This window comes from Melopsittacus undulatus, chromosome 6 (assembly GCF_012275295.1).
Source record: "Melopsittacus undulatus isolate bMelUnd1 chromosome 6, bMelUnd1.mat.Z, whole genome shotgun sequence".
In the NCBI taxonomy this organism is placed as follows: Eukaryota; Metazoa; Chordata; class Aves; order Psittaciformes; family Psittaculidae; genus Melopsittacus; species Melopsittacus undulatus.
This window is the reverse complement of record NC_047532.1, coordinates 48,939,447-48,956,426: the sequence shown is the minus strand read 5'-3', so window position 1 is coordinate 48,956,426 and position 16,980 is coordinate 48,939,447. Positions and strand designations below refer to the sequence as shown.

Here is a 16,980-nt window from a genome sequence, read left to right as displayed (position 1 = left end):
CAAGAAAGACACTTTGAATAGTAATGTTAACTAAAAAAAAATAATTTGGAACCATAAATGAATTTTAAAGGAAAACTGAAGCCTATAAATAGTCTTGAGCATCTGTGCAAAGATTGACAAAGAATGTTCCAGGCAGGCTTGAAGCCACTCTTTCACACCACTGAGTAGAATGGTTAAAAACCACCACACACCAAACACAGCGACACACCAAACACAGCGACACACCAAACACAGCGACACACCAAACACAGCGACACACCAAACACAGCGACACACCAAACAAAAATCCATCCCAACTGATTTGTGAAAGAGTTGAGACTGCATTAAAGGGCTTGCTCAGTTACTGATTTCAAAGCCTGTTTTATTCGGATATTCCAATACCTACAACTTCATCTAAGAACTCAGTCTTAATTAGGATTTTCTTCAAATCAGTGTCATTAGCTGGGATACTGTTGGTAGGGAGAGACAAGTTTGGCTCCGATTGTTAAATCACCTGTACTTTCTGCAGAAGGATTTGGAAGAAGCTGGGGAAGACACATCTGAAACTGCTCTCTGGTTGCCAGCTCCATATCCATGCTGCATATCGAGAGCTTATTAGCACCTGTTTTTTTTTTTAAGGATGCTCCTTTTCTGTGTTTTTCTACACAAAATTCACTTTCAGAAATTATTTCCTGCTGGGCTTTTCTAGGCTACAGCTGGCCAAACTCTGCTGGGTGATGTTTGTATGGGGCTCTTCCATGGATTCAGTGGGTTGATTAAGAGCAGCAGATGATTAGGAGTGGTCTTACCTGATTTCTAACTTTATGACCCCAGGAATAACCATTACTTGCAGTGTGTGCATCACAAAAGACTGGTTGTTGTATAAATTTTGTGCTCTTGTCTAAGAGCTCCTGGCTCCAGCAGCCACTAGAGATAGCATCCAGCAATGTGAGACAGAGGCAGTTTGGCTTGAGTATGGCCCTGCTCTTGCTAAGTTAGTTTTAAAGACAGGTAGATACAACCATAAGGTATCTTCAAGGCATGGGTTGCTCTTATATGGACGAACTCCATTTACCTGCATTCACTGTCAATTACAGTGCATATGGATTTCTATCCACACTTTACCATCCCAAGGACTATAAACTAATGCAGACAATCCTTCCAAAATCAGATGAGCTAAAACTATGATTTTGAGGCTTTTAAAACGTTTTCTTGCTTTTTTTACCCTTTAGAGACATAGAAGGGCTGTTCCATAACCAAGTGTTCAATATCTTGCTTCTGATAATAACCAAGTGCTAGTGCTGGGCAGATCCAGCTATGCAGGGTTGCAATGTAGGGTTAGACACAGCTGAGGCAGCATGAGGCTACTTTGGCTCTTTGGTGGGAGCTCCACGAATGCTGCTGTCCTCAGCCTGAGGGACCCAGATAACACAGAGACAGGTTTGGCTGAACACTGCTGTAATCTGCCCAAGGCAGATCTAACAGTACAAAAATTAGCAAATGCATAACAGGGCACAAGCTTCTTTCAGAGCTGTCCACCTGCACCAAAGTGCTGCTAACTCCCACAATCCCATAAAGATCTTTCCAAGAGCAGACAGGGGTTACCAGCATGTATATCCCACCTGATTCTCCATTCCTGAAGATTTCTTTGTCCTTTTTTTCTATAAGGAATCCTGAGGAGGAAGTGCTTTGGCCTGGCCATCCACAAGAAGGGAGGTGGAAGTGCAAGACAAAGAGGAACCAGCTGTGACAAAAGGTGTTACCAACATCTTAATGGGGAAAAGAAGCAAAAAAGGGGAAAAAAAAACCCTTCAAAAAAAAACAAACATACAAACAAACAAAAAAAAAAAAAATAAAACAAAAAACAGAAAAAAAACCCACAAAAAAACCCCAAACAGACAAAAAAAATACCCACAAGAAAACTCCCCCAAACCAAACATACCTACCATGACAAAGCTAAAGTACTCAAAATGAATTTTGTTCTATTTTTCACAAGCAGGTAAATTCCAATAAGCAATTAAGATGGCTATCTGTATTAAGGGAATAGGTTACTCTGAAAGATCATAGTGGAAGAATGATTTATAGAACCATCCGGACTTAAAAAAAAACATGTATTCTATTTGTCAAGGGCTACAGCAGTTCCCCTTAGAGTGTTCAAAGAATTAGCTGAACTAAATCTCTGAATCATTAGTGATTGCTTCAAGGAAGAGAAGGTGACAGCAGAGTCTTAAGGGAGTGGAAAAGGACACAGTATCTTAAGAGGGCAGAGAGATGCTCTGGGGACTAGTCTTTCCAGAAGCCAGGACATGTAAGGTATTACTGGGTATCCAATCATTAGTACCAAATATAATGAAATTATAAGAACCTGCCACTAGGGATTTGATGAAAGCAAGGATGTCAAATCAATCTGAATTCTTGGAGAAGGCAAGTGGCCTGATGAAGGAGGAGAGACCCATGTGTGCAATCCTAGCTTGAGATCAGTAAGGCTTTCAACCCTTTTTCCCCTTCTGCCATCTCATAAGCAAACTGAGGAATTATGTTCTAATCACCACTGATTCATGAGCACTGGTAGTGAGCAACTGGGCAGGGAAATGCTAATATTCCTGTCATTCCTGTAGCACATTTACATCCCACCTGTGTCATTACATTGAGAGCATCTTCTGCATAAACTCACTTCTTATGTCCTTGCCATAATAGGCAAGGCTGGAAACCTTAGTACAGATCTTTAAAGATCAGCACCCATGAAGCCACTGAAGACCATAAATGTAATCAGAAGAGCTATATGAAGGTGAAGATGGTCCAGAACAAAAGGCTGGACCTCCCTTGCATTGAATTTTGGATAATTTTTTCTTATAGCTTTTAATTTTTATAGGCTCTCCATACCTTACCAGCTTGAGCCAAACACCACCTAGGTTAGATGTGTAATCTAGCAGGGAAGTGCGTTTGTGACCCAAATCTGATTTCTGTACCCAGCATCATCTGAGGAGCAAGACTCCTTCCTCTTCTACAGATTATTGCAATGCTTTCTACAGCATAGAGATAGAGGAAAATAATTCTAACCTTGAGCTAAATTCCAGCTAGGAATACGTGTTTTGCCTATCCCCAGCTTTCTGGGAGAAAAGTACCATGTCTTGGAGTAGTGCAACATTTTCTGATCCTCTCTTCTGGATTCTGCTCTGTATTGGGAGGCATGAGAAAGCAGCTTGGCAGAGTCTGCTTGGCAAGTTTTGACCCCTAAATTGAACGTCCAGGCCCCAGATTCCTTGGTTTTGATTGACAAGTCAGTAGGATTGCCTCTTGGTAACTTGTGGGCTGTAAAGCTGGATGTGTGCTCCTCCAGATAAGGGCTTTTTTGTGTGACATTGTGTAATGGCTGCCACAGGGTTGATGTGGGCCAGGCCATAAATAACTGCTGCACAAATATTTTTAGCAAATACTTTCCACTCTTGAGATACACTGGACAGCTTGAAGTGTATACATCTGCATGTGAAGTAGGTGGGGGAAGCTAGAAGAGCTCCCATCCCGAGCACAGAGCAAATAGCACAGCGCTTCTGAGATGCACATTAACACAATAGGATCCGACGCCTCTATGCAGGAGCGTCCAGGGCAAGCAAGACATCTCAAAAGAGCTGCCTTATTGGGGTGGCAGGGTGTGTTATCCTGTGGTAGAGATGTGAATTAACCCAGTGCCCATGAAAGGTGGATGCCAGCTCTCTGTGCTCCAATCAAGACAATCTACAGCCACGCCCAATGCTGCCATCCTACCTGAAAGGCCCCTGCCAGCCATCTACTGATCTTCCTGGCATGTGCTTGATGCAGAGGGAAGTGCAAACTGCTGGTTGTATTTCCTGTGAGGACAACCTGCCTTTTAGGCTGCACCTGAAGGGCACTGTCTGACTTCCTCTACAGAAAATGCCACTAGTCTCTGTAGATGATTGTCCAGCCTTGGAAACAAAGCAAGAATTAACAGGGACGCACAGTTGCTAGAAGCTTCCAGCTAAAAGGGAAAAAGAAAAAACAAACTGGACCCTTTATCCTCGTATATGAAGTTATGTATTAGAAGCCCAAGCATCTCTGAAAATACAGATCAGGACAAAATAGCCTTCTCACATTCCTTACCTTCACCCTGCCCTCCTACACATGCACTCTCTTACAGGCACTCCAGAAAGGTGTGATCCAATCCCAGTTTGTAAATCAGACAGCTACAGCTGATGGCACAGTGGGAAAGGTACAAACTGGTTATGGATGTCACATATTTATCATTCCTGATTATCCAATTCCTTCTGCAGAGCAAGTTATCACACAGTTTCAGGCATTTGCAAGATTCTGTGTGCATCTCTTCAAAACTAAACGGGCCAGCAGAGAAGCAGTGAGCACTCAGGGAAAAAGACAAAAAAAAATATAGTGTGGTTTGAAAAAGACTGAGATTGTTCAGAATAGCCTGTGCATTGCAACAGCTAGTCTAGGGGAGCTTCATATAAAGAGCTAACTTCACAAAAACATGGAAAGGGAGAGCAAACATTAAAGACTACTGAGCTCACTAGTCAAAACGTCCATTTGGCATGTAACAGGACATGAAGATACACAGGAGAGAGCAGTCTTGTCTAGCCAGCTTTGCAAGTACTGGGAATGTGGATCCCAAAACCTAAAGGAACTAATTTTGAAAAGAGCAGAGAAGCAGCAGCACATTTCCTTTCAGTTTTTCCATAAGAGACAATGCAAAATCTATATTTCAGCTAAGCAGACTAAGCCTAATAGTGGCAAAATTTGGCTCTCTGCTCTATAATGAAGTCTCTAGTAACCAGAGGCAATTATCCAGAGTAAGGTATCTGGAAGCACTCAGATGTCCATCTCTCATTGTATTTTTTGAAGGAAGTTATACTTTACCATAGCAATCCACAGGAAAACTGATTTCTGGTGGCCTTCTACTTCCAAAGCAAGCATATGGTGATACCCTTCAAACAGCCCTGCTTCTCAATAATTTCTTTGAAGGCTTGCTTGTCTAGCTATATACCTCAGCCACAGCTGATGTAATTATAAGCATTGCCTGATTAGTGACCCTTAAAGCAGTTGCTTGAGGCAACAAAGGAGCTGTTTCAGGAGGGACTTAACTGCAAGGTTTCTACCTGCCTCCTGTTTACGATGTTACTCAATTATTTGGTGCTTTCTATCTTTCAGAAGTGAAGGAAAATTTAAAAGTAACTATTCTAGTATTAATCTTGTCTGTTCTGCTTTTGCAACCAGGGATGAGAGGTAGGAAGAGTTTCTGACTACCCCTAGTTAAGAGGAGGGAGGTTACAGCATCTGGTATTTAAAAAGAAAGACCGAACACCAACCTGAGAGGAAAGAAATGAAAATCAAATAATGCAGTAGTCGCTCCAATTGAGTGACAAAGGTGTTGGCAGCTAATAGTGAATGCTTCTAAGGTGTCAGCCAGGGAGCTGTGAATTCTCAACAATAGTCCTTGCTTTTGGACAAGTTGCTCTCTTATTTTAGTGTTTCTGTAAAAGCGTTGGCTAAAAGGAGAAAAAAAAAAGGTCTTTAGTCTGTAAAATGAGTGGTCACGGTTTCACTTTGTAATACTATAATGGAGAGCTGCTATTTGCCTGCCAAGTACTGTATTCATCACCCCCTCAAGAAAAGTTAACTCTGTCATAAAATTCAATTGAAAACATCAGGATGAATACCTTTTTTATTGTAATCATGTCATCTATTTTTTCTGCCACATCTTTCCTTGTTCCATCGAATTTGAGGTCCTTAAGACAGTGAGAAGAGCGTGCAGTAAGCTCACTGCCCTGGACTTCAAGAGAGCAGACTTTGGCCTCTTCAGGAAAAGCTTAGCAAGGTTCCATGGGATATAGCCCTAGAGGGCAAGGGGGCCCAAGACTCTTGGTTAATATTCAAGGGTCACCTGCTACAAGCTCAGGAGTGTTGCATCCCAACTAGAAGGAAGTGCAGCAGGAGGGCCAGGAGACCTCCTTGGATGGATAAGGAGCTGCTGAGAAAAATTCACAGGAAAAAAGAAGCTTATAAAAGGTGGAAACAAGGACAGGTGGCCTGGGATGAATACATGGATGTTGTCAGAGTAGTTAGGGACCAAGTTAGGAAAGCTAAGGCCCAGTTGGAGCTAAACTTGGCAAGGGATGTTAAAGATAATAGGAAGGGATTTTATAGGTATGTAGCAGCTAAAAAACAGACTAAGGACAATGTAGGCCCCCTCCGGAAGCTTTTGGGAGAACTGGCTACACAGGACTTGGAGAAGGCTGAGGTTCTGAATGGCTTCTTTGCCTCGGTCTTCACTGGTAAAGGCTCTGACCGCAGCACCCATGTCTTGGAAGGTGGACGCAGGGACTGTGAAAACCTAGACCTTGGGCCCACTGTAGGGGAGGATCTGGTTCGAGACCATCTTAAGAACCTGAATGTACATAAGTCCATGGGACCTGATGACATCCATCCGCGGGTCCTGAAGGAGCTGGCGAATGAAGTTGCAAAGCCACTGGCCATCATATCTGAAAAATCATGGCAGACAGGTGAAGTTCCCGACGACTGAAAAAAGGGAAATATAACCCCCATTTTCAAGAAGGGGAAAATGGATGACCTGGGGAATTACAGACCAGTCAGTCTCACCTCTGTGCCTGGCAAAATCTGGGAGCAGATTCTCTTGGAAGGCATGCTAGGGCACATGAAAAAGAGAAATGTGCTTGGTGACAGCCAGCATGGCTTTACTAGGGGAAAATCCTGCCTGACCAATTAGGTGGCCTTCTATGACGGGGCTACAAAATTGATGGACAGAGGTGGAGCAGTTGACGTCATCTACCTGGACTTGTGCAAAGCGTTCAACACTGTCCCACATGACATCCTTGTCTCTAAATTGGAGTGTCATCAATTTGATAGGTGGACCACTTGGTGGATAAAGAACTGGCTGGATGGTCACACTCAAAGAGTTGTGGTCAACAGTTCAATGTCCGGCTGGAGACCAGTAATGAGTGGTGTCCCTCAGGGATCGATGTTGGGACCGGTCTTGTTTAATATTTTTGTCGCTGACATGGACAGTGGAATTGAGTGTGCCCTCAGCAAGTTTGCCGATGACACCAAGCTGTGTGGTTCTGTTGATACTCTAGAGGGAAGGAATGCCATTCAGAGGGACCTTGACACACTTGTGAGGTGGGCTGATGCCAACCTCATGAAGTTTAACCATGACAAGTGCAAGGTCCTACACCTGGGTCAGAGCAATCCCAGGCACAGCTACAGGTTGGGCAAAAAGGAAATTCCTTGTAGTCCTGCGGAGAAGGACTTGGGGGTGTTGGTCAATGAGAAAATGAACATGAGCCGGCTTCAGTGTGCACTCACAGCCCAGAAAGCCAACTGTATTCTGGGCTGCATCAAGAGGAGAGTGACCAGCAGGTCAAAGGAGGTGATCCTGCCCCTCTACTCTGCTCTCGTGAGACCTCACTTGGAGTATTGTGTGCAGTTCTGGTGTCCTCAATATAAAAAGGACATGGAACTGATAGAACAAGTCCAGAGGAGGGCCACGAGGATGATCAGGGGACTGGAGCACCTCTTGTATGAAGACAGGCTGAGAAAGTTGGGGCTGTTCAGCCTGGAGAAGAGAAGGCTGTGTGGAGACCTCATAGCAGCCTTCCAGTATCTGAAGGGGGCCTACAGGATGCTGGGGAGGGACTCTTCATTAGGGACTGTAGTGATAGGACAAGGGGTAACGGGATGAAACTTAAACAGCAGGGGTTTAGACTGGATATAAGGAATAAATTCTTTACTGTGAGGGTGGTGAGGCGCTGGAATGGGTTGCCCAGGGAGGTAGTGAATGCTCCATCCCTGGCAGTGTTCAAGACCAGGTTGGATGAAGCCTTGGGTGATATGGTTTAGTGTGAGGTGTCCCTGCCCATGGCAGGGGGGTTGGAACTAGATGATCTTGAGGTCCTTTCCAATACTAACTATTCTATGATTCTATCTCCTTTCATAACATCACCTACTAGAGACTAAATATAAGCTACCCACCAAACTGAAACAGTTGGTGACAAGATGTGACACCCTGCAGGCTGCTCAGATCTAGATGCTCCAGCATTACTCTGGTAACTGGCAGGTGGGCATACGTATGCAGATTTGGACCATGCTCACTGATGAAGCCACTACTCAAAAGCATCTCTTGTGTTGACTCCTTCACTGTGTGCAGGGCCAAACCGAGGAGACTTAGTACACCTTCAGGAAGTTTGCTGCCATGCTATGTATGGCAGCCTGGATTATACAAAATAAGCATAGAGCCTCATTAGAGCAAAAGGTGTCTCCTGATATCTGTGTAGCACCTGGCACGTGCTTCCTTACCCATGAAGGATGGAAAGGAAGAATATGCTGGAAATAGAGTTGCCCAGATACTGATATGGCAAGAGGGGTATAAGGGCAAGAGCTAAGCTGCTGTATTTCAGTGGGAGAAAGAAAGCAGACAGGCTGGAGTACAGCCAGATGGTGAGCTCCAATCACCTTCTAAGTCTGTCTCCCTGTAATAGATAGGTGTGCAGTGCAGCTGGAAATATCTGGCTGCTATTTGTGTGCATAACAATACACAAATACAGGTCGGCAAGAAAGAAGTGTATTTAAATTAGAAATTAGGATAGGAAGCTAAATCATCTTGCTCTAGTTTACCTTGGGTCATTCATGTAAGAGGGATTGCAAGCAGTTGAGTCACACTGGGCAAAGCATTAAGTTTGAAGTAAATTCTGAGCATCTTCCCAATGACATCTGTGTATAAGAGTGAGAGGGGGCATGTGGGAGAGATCTGGCTTACTGATAACAGCAAAGCAGAACAGAAGTGCAAGGTGTCCCCAGGGAAAAAGTAATTTAGCCCAGTTACTTGGGTCTATTTCTATACATCCCCAAAAAAGCAATAATAAATACTTAAAATTACAGTTATAAGAATGGATTCTACTGACATCATTGGCATTTATTAAACTATATCCTTAAGGACCTCAGGGAGAAAGGAAGCATGAAGCCAAGCAAGCAGAAAGCTAGCACCCAGTATTAATAGAGCAGCCCTGTATGAGCTCTGATGATTATTTGAGGAGCTGGGTGGTAACTAGATGTTGATATAACACAGATGCCTTCATTTTTCCATATTCAGGTCCAGTTTTGTGCCCAAATGATAGGCAAAAGTAGACCAACTGAGCATTTACACTTGTTTGGGTGAACTAACTCTGGCAGGATTGTGCTGGTAGAGTGGATAAAGCCATTCAAAATAGATGTGGATATGAGGGGACAATAGGCAGATATTTGTTTTTGTGGGATTTGGGATTTTTGGTTTTTGTTTTATGTGTGCCAATCTGAAGGGTATAATGACTGAGTCTGAAATACTGTCTGACTCCACCAGGATGTTAAATGCAGGTGAATAAACATGTGCCGGTGAGGGTGACACTGAATGGGAGCAAGCAACTGCTCTCTTGCACATCACAGGTGGAGCAGATGCTTCCAAGGCAAAAATGTGAAACAAAATGATAGATGTTACTCTTGCCTGCCTCCAGAAAGGGGCATGCAATTAAAATGTAATCATGAATGGAGCAGAAATTTCTTTAACTGTCAACAGTGTGCATCTAAAGAGCATGAGAAAAGCAGAATGCATGGATTACTGTCTTCAGAGACATACCCATTTGTGTTGGCAACATATAGGAGGAAAGAGGTAGTAAGGCATTATCCACAGCCAAGTTCTGGGTCCTGATACACAAACATGAGTGACATATGAGTTGTTGATATGATCTGATATGCAAACATGTTGATTTTTTCCAGCTAGCTGTAAGAATACAGTTGGAGGCTTTTCAATTGCTAGAGGGTAGGTTGAGAAACTCATGGTATCACTGACCTAATTCTTTAATAAATCTTAGAGGACTGGGAAACTGTAAATACTAAAAACTGGGAGTGCTGGGCTAATATGCAGAAACAGGCAAGCTTGATAGCGAATGCAGATCTGATGGTGTGTTTAAAACAAAAACTGCTTTTCAAAGGAAAATGCTGTTTTCACTTAAGTTTAAATGTTTTAGAAGGGATTAGTCTTAACAAAGCATGCTGAAAGCAAAACAGAAGTGAAATACCAACATGTTTTTGACACTCTTGGCATAGCACATTTTGAGCTTTGTTTAAAAGACTTTTCAAAACATGTTTGAATAACTTAAAGAAAATAGAAGCTAAAATGAGAATCAAATATTTTTCATTTGCTGTGGACATAGATTGCCAAGAAAATTTCATGGAAAATTCTGATGTCATCTTCTGCTCTTTCTGTTCTGTTTGACTAGAAGACAGGAGAAAAAAGCAAAATAAAAAAAACCCAAAACAAAATAGTGTGATTTCTTTTGAACGGGAAACTCGGGTTCTTTACGAATCTGTATGTGTTACTATAGGCTCGTTTTCAGATGGGTCAATATGGAATTGCCCACATGTAAAACTTCAAAGTGCCAGTGTAACTACTCGGTAGCCAGTCAACATAGCTTGATGGGAGCAGATATTCCCAAATGATATTTTTCCATCAATAATAACTGTGGGTATTTAGATGTAGTAGAGTTTTGTAAGCACTCCATTGTGCACATCAGCAGCAAAGTTATGGTTCTTCATCCATTAACCTATAGATCTCAAAAGATGAGAACGTGTCATTGAACATGTTTCTAGTGGGAGTCAGTGTCTTCGTGGCTGATCTGGAGATAAATAAAACATCATTAGCTAACAACCATGGCAGATGGCACAAAGACTGTCTGTCATCGCTATTTCCCGCTTCACCAAGCATGCAACGTGATCTGGATTGCCTGATGAACTGGCCCCAAGCAGATACACGCAGTGTAAAAATAAATTCATTTCTAAGATTATGCCAGCACAGTGCTGGGGGGCACCTCAGCCATAGCACCTCCTTGGAAAGGTGTTGGAATGGATGAGCAATGAGGTCTGGTTTCCCACTGAGATGTTGTGGCATAAAGGAAAGAGTCATTGGGAAGCAGTCAATAACCATGTGTCAGGGACTTCTCCTCCTTGTGCAGCCCAAGCAACAGGAGAGACATCTCTGCCATCCGTGGTCTGAAAATGACAGCAAAGGAAAAGAACCTTTTGGAAAACTTGAGAACAAACCTATCACAGGCAATGGATTGCCACATTAAAATACGTGAGAAGTCTCTTTGCTGTCGCAGAGAAAGGTAGAACGAGAACTCTGGAAGCAAAAGCCAGGCAAAACAACTATCAGGCATGATATTAAGGGTGAGGCTGATTATTCACTTGCACAAATAGTGATGAGTGGGAAACCTCTTTGATGTTTCCAAGCCAAATAACTTTGTGGCTGATATGTTTTAGTAAGGTACAAATCATTAGCCTAATTACAGGCATATCAGTGTAATTGTTGTGTCGCCTGATGTCTGGCTATTACCGTGCCTGCTATTATGAAGAATTCAAGTCATATTACTCTAGAAAACATTCCGCAACATTTATGTATCTCATTAACATCTTTACAAAAGGGGTCTAAGTGGTGCAGTTATTAAGTCGTTTTAAAGCCACATCATCTCCCTGGCCTGATCAGTAATGGTATATAGTATGAACAAGAGTCAAACCTTGCCTCTTTCACATGGATTTGAGTAGATAGCTATGGGGTCATTCATTGATGTTTCTCCTTACTCCTGCCACAGTGATTTTACTAATGCATTTCCAGAACAGCCACACATTTTCTTGGATGCCAGCTGAAGCCAAGTGGTGGTGAGCAGGCTTATGTCCCCCAGGCTGCAGCTCTGTGCTGTGGGTGTACCCTCTTGCATACCCTTGCCTGCCTGACGTGGCTCTGAGTAATACACTGAGTATATCACACTGGGCAGATATTATCCTAACTGGGCAGACACTATCCTAGAGGTGTTGCCACTCTCCACAGGTATTATGATGAATTGACTATGGGAGGAAAAAAAATAAATGAATAAATGTGGAGCTAGGATTAAAGGTCTGAAACATTTTTCCCTGTTTCTGGAATCTGTTGTTTTCGTCACAATCTTGTCATTATTTGGGAAAATGTATATTATAAATACTCTTAGATCAGCTGCTCTAAGATCAGCAACTAGTGTAATAGAGGAGAATAAAGATCTTGTTGATGTTAGGAATAAAATTTTTGTAAGTTCTTGCAGGTTAGTGATTTGTCCAACATTTAAGATGTGAGGAACAGCCCATTATTCGCATAATAATGACCTCCTGGGTACCAATCTTTGCAGCCACTGAGGTAGAGACAGGTTGATGTTGAGATGGACTAGCTTGCCTGTGTTCCCTAACTGCCTAGCTAACTTTGTTCAGTGTCTTCATGACACCACCAGCCTTCCACAGATTAAAATCATCTAGGCAGAAGTGGAAATATTGCACAAATTGCTGTGCACATTATGACCTGCTTGTCTTTTACATGCCTTATGTAGAATATACAAAGTTGTATGAATGTTTTTCTATTAGGGTAGAGTAGAATTTCTCCATATATACTAACTGTGCTCCCCTTTGAACAGTTCTCTAGAGAGGTATTGGTAGGGTGAAGGGGATTATAGTATCGTTCTCACTGTTAACTTTGGACATGATTGCATTTTTATTTATACAACTGGCAAATACATGTGTACCAGAGAAGAAAGCAGTAACTGCATTCCATCTGCACCAGTTAGTGTCAGATGGGGCATGAACAAGTTCTAACTGATTTTCAGAGAACAGAATTCAACTCTGTGGAGAGTTTGTTTCTGGTCTTAAAGCAGGAGCTCATGCTGGCGTTCATAGATATTTCTAAGTAACATGCTTAGGATGAGAGACAAATAAAATGGAAGGTTTCTCATGTCTGGTCCGTGTGTTCTTGCTGAGACATCCCACCCAGTATGTTGTGCCTTTGGGCTCTGGGACATTGGCCTCAGGGGGCAAAGCCTCTGCACACACTGAAATCCACCATGTCTCAGTATTCATTATGAGAGCAACCAAAGCCCTGGGTCCATCTGATGTCTAGGAAAGGGGTAGTAAAATGGTATTAGCTCTATTGAAGCAACAGGAGAAGCAATGGTCCTTACCAGTTTACATTTGTTCTTTCACAGAGAGATGACAGTTTGTGCCAAAAGGCTGGATTTGTGCATTCTGTATATCTGTTAGAAGCTCCAGCTGTTGCTTCCTGCATCTTTGGTTTGCTGTAGTTGACTGAGACAACAACACAATCAAATAAGGGCAAAGTTTGTAAATAAAAGCTGTTTAAATGCTGCCAACAAACAACACATATGCTGACTCTGGAGGCTGTCTGATTGTAAAGCATTTGTATTTTGTAGCTTGTGTTTTCAGCTCTACCAGAATGAGTATCATGCCATGTCTAGTTGTAAGCAACTGGAACCATGTAACCATTTAATGGTATTATGTTACTTCTCACAGTGTTCTACAATTCATCAATTTACTTCCCAGATATCTCATTTCTGCTTCTCTTTGATCACTGAGAATGGCCACATATGGGCAAAACTTTCCTGAGCAATTTACAATGTGTCTGCTTGAAATGACAGAGCAATTCACTCCTGGAGAGTTCTCTGGAGTCTAAATTTCTAATTCCAGTGACATGGTTGGAGGGGTTGCCCTTGTTTTATCTAGATCAACTCAACACCAGGTTTTTTGGTTCCTGTTTTCTTGGTCTGTTGCAGCACAGGAGAGCCATCAGCTGTACTTGATCTGAGAAGGTTCAAGAAAGTCTGGGCAATCCTAGGGAAGAGGGGCTATTGGGGAAAGGAAAGCAATGTGTGATTTATAACTGTGCTTCAGCAATATTAAAATGGGCAAGATGTCCAGCAGATTCACTTGGGCTGCACCTAAGGACATCAGATAAGGGTGTGTCCTGGAGGCCACAGACCCTGTTCCCCAGGGCTCAGTTCATATTTCCAAGGCAGAAGTAAAAGAATTACTTGCCGGCCTGAGAGGCAACAACTAGACTGAACAGAGTGGTGAAGGAGACCCTTTTTTTTGTCTCAGGAAAACAAATGCAGTGTACTGCCCTGTTTGGCATGCCTGAGCATCAACAAAGGTGAGTGGCTGACTCCCACATTAGCTCCCTTCCTTGGTGGGGAGAGAAGTCATTGTACAAGGCAGAATGAAGCAAATGAAGTTTTCACTGAGGGTGAAGGGTGGCAAACACTGCTGACAGCCATCTCAATGGGCTGATGAAACAGCAGCCCCAGGGAGACTCTTCAAAGGCTCTTTCAGTTTTTTAATGAAGTGCGGTTGAGTTTTGACCCCCTCAGCTTCAGCCCCTCAGGTTTTCTGTGAGCATTTGAGATCTTGTTCCTATCCCTGAGCTCATTGACTACTAAGAAAAATTTTTAAATCATATTTCCCTAGGTTTGTAATGGTTTTCTTTCTTGCTGCTTGAAAGGTCATGCAACTGACAGAACAAATTCATCATATGGTGAGGCTGGGAGAGAGACTGAGCCCAGAAGCCTGCTGCAAGCACTGGGAACAGGAGGGGACCTTGGCCAGCTTGGGCAAACCACCTCCCCAGGCACTGCCTGATGAATGTGGTTCCAACATTTACTGGTTCTGATGGTACTTGTAACAACAACAAGTTAAAGAAATCAGTTTTATTTAGAGAGAAGGGACTTGTCTTTAAACTTTTGACCAAGTTGTTTTAAACAACCGTGGATAACACACCATACTGCACAGTGCACTCCAGCCTTCATTAGCACAGTTTTATCCTTTGCAAAATGCGGACTTGCACTCCCTTTTCCAGAGGTTGCTTCCAGGAGCACAGCTTCTTCCACCTCCTCCCCTCCTGACCCCTGATCTGGGGACCTGCCCTCCCACACCTGACCCCAGCAGCAGTCCTGAGACAAACACAACCACAGCTGGGAAAAGCAATGCCAGAGAAACACATTTTCAGCCCCACTTTACAATTTAAATAAAAGAGGGACCTGGGCAGGCAGTCCCCAGCCACTGCTCTGTGTGGCTGCAGGTCCCTGGCTCAGATCACCAGCACTGGTGATATAGCTGCAGTCCTCCTGCTGACATGGAACTGATGGTGAACAACACCATGTCATAAAATTATCTTAGCTGAGGCTTCAGTGAGTTCCTTTTGCTGCCCAGCACCTGCGGTGCCATCAGCCGCTTGGCTAAAGTACATAGAAGTCATTGTTGTTTGACAGGTCACTGTAATGGCATAGGGCAAGACCAGGAGCCTGTGCCGATGGGGGGTCAGGTCGACTTCTGCCCTGAACCCCCTGTGCTGTGGGTCTGCCTGAGCCCGACTTGCAGAGTTGAGTGTCCCACCTGTGCTCAGCCACAGCCCGATGCTTGCGCTTGAGTCTGCTGCCACCATTGCAATAGGTCCCACAACACCGGCATGTCAAGAAGCGTTTGGCTCGATGCCTGGCTTTTGACTTGGGGGCTGCTGCTGTCCCTCCGGGAGCAAGAGTCACTGCTGTGGCACCCCGTGGGTTAGGCTGTCCTTTCAACCGGCTCCTTTTCCTCTGGATGGGGTCCAGGCTGATGTCTGACTGGGAGGAGCAGCTCTCATTCCATCCGGTGCCTGCATTCAGGCTGCGCAGAGGCAGGGCAAGCCGTAATGCCTTCCAGAACTGGGAACCGGAACGCTTGGACTTTTCTCCCTTCCAGGTGACAAATGAGACAGACTCCTTCAGCTGGAGGATACTGGGGTGGGTGCACTGCAGTGGCCTGTACTCCACCACGATAAGCTTGGTGGCGATGGCATTCTGGCACATGATGCCCAGCTTGAACTCCAAAAGGCTGATGCTCTTCTCTGTCAAGTAATCAGGACTCAGGACTACGATCATCCTGCGGCTCCTCTGGATGAAGTCAAACACAGCTTCAGTGGTATCTAAAAGTGCAAGGGCAGAGGAATTGGGGTGCACAAGGGGGAAGGAGCAGGGAGAGAAAAGCTGAAGGAAGGTTTTTCATGGCATACTTGTGCAGATTCCCCCCTTCCCACAGAGGGAAACCTGGCACAAGTCCAGTGACTTTCAACTCGTCCATGATCCTGCTGTCAGGAGCAATAAGCAGCATTTTTGCTTTGCAATGTGTTTTTGAGAAGGCTGAAGTGGTAAATAAGAAGCAAGGGTAGCAGGGTATGCCAAGACATACTCTTGACTTCTGCCCTGCACAGCATCACTCCTGACCAGGGAAGTGCAGGTGTTTGATAAAGGGCAGGTCTTGTTTGGGAACCACCTCCCACAGCTCTAGCAGCCCTTTGCATGGGGGGAACAAAGTGAAACAATCTGGTCATCATGCTCGTTTGCACTGCTGAGTCCCACCACTCTCCCTTTCATGCTCTCTCACCTAGAAAGGAAAGCCTCCAAGCTTAGAAAGCAAAAGTCAGCTGTAAATCTCTCCACCAGTTCCCCTAGCCATCATAGGGGTGAAAATATCATCCTTCAAAAGCATGTCTTGGGATTAATTGCAGTTTGTAAAGCTCAGCAAGATGCTTAGTTGGAATGGTGCCAGGCAAGGGCAGCATCTCTTTTATTATCAATGTTGAAAAGCAGCAAACCTGAAGGATGACCTTGGACTTCTTTCTATGGCTTGAGCTGCAGTAAGCATATTGAAGATGTTATGGTTAATGGATGAACAGTGGAAAGGATGTGAATTAATAAGGTTGTGGGCCTCAGCAAATTAACCCAAGCTGATTAACAGAACCATAAAAACTTTAAAAACACACCCACTTACTGAGTGCTGGTGCCTAAGATGGAGGGGACCTGAGGACAAGGTGGTTCAAGCAAGACAGGGATCAATCATCAGAGCAAGAGCTCTTGCACACTCAGAGAAAAACCTCCCTGTAGAATGTCTTGCAAAAAGCTGTCCTGGGGAGAAGGGCTACCTCCTGCTTCCATTGCCTTTCACACTGAAAGTTAAAGCCTTGATTCCTCAATTTGGAGACTCATTTGCTTCCCTGTCAGTGGAACACTGCTCTTTTGTATCAATGAAAAATACTGCTCCTTCCCTACAATGGCAATGCCTCTTATTATTCCAGCACTTGACTGT

The 16,980-nt window shown here is 43.8% G+C and overlaps 1 protein-coding gene across 1 annotated transcript in view; it reads right to left on the bottom strand.

The window, feature by feature from the left end:
• Positions 1–15,095: 15,095 nt before the first annotated feature.
• IL1RAP (interleukin 1 receptor accessory protein) overlaps positions 15,096–16,980 on the bottom strand; it is a 52,207-nt gene continuing 50,322 nt past the window's right edge. The window contains exon 11 of the mRNA XM_031046737.2: positions 15,096–15,820. Within this exon, the coding sequence (XP_030902597.1) occupies positions 15,096–15,820 (725 nt within the window). The remainder of the gene's footprint in view (positions 15,821–16,980) is intronic.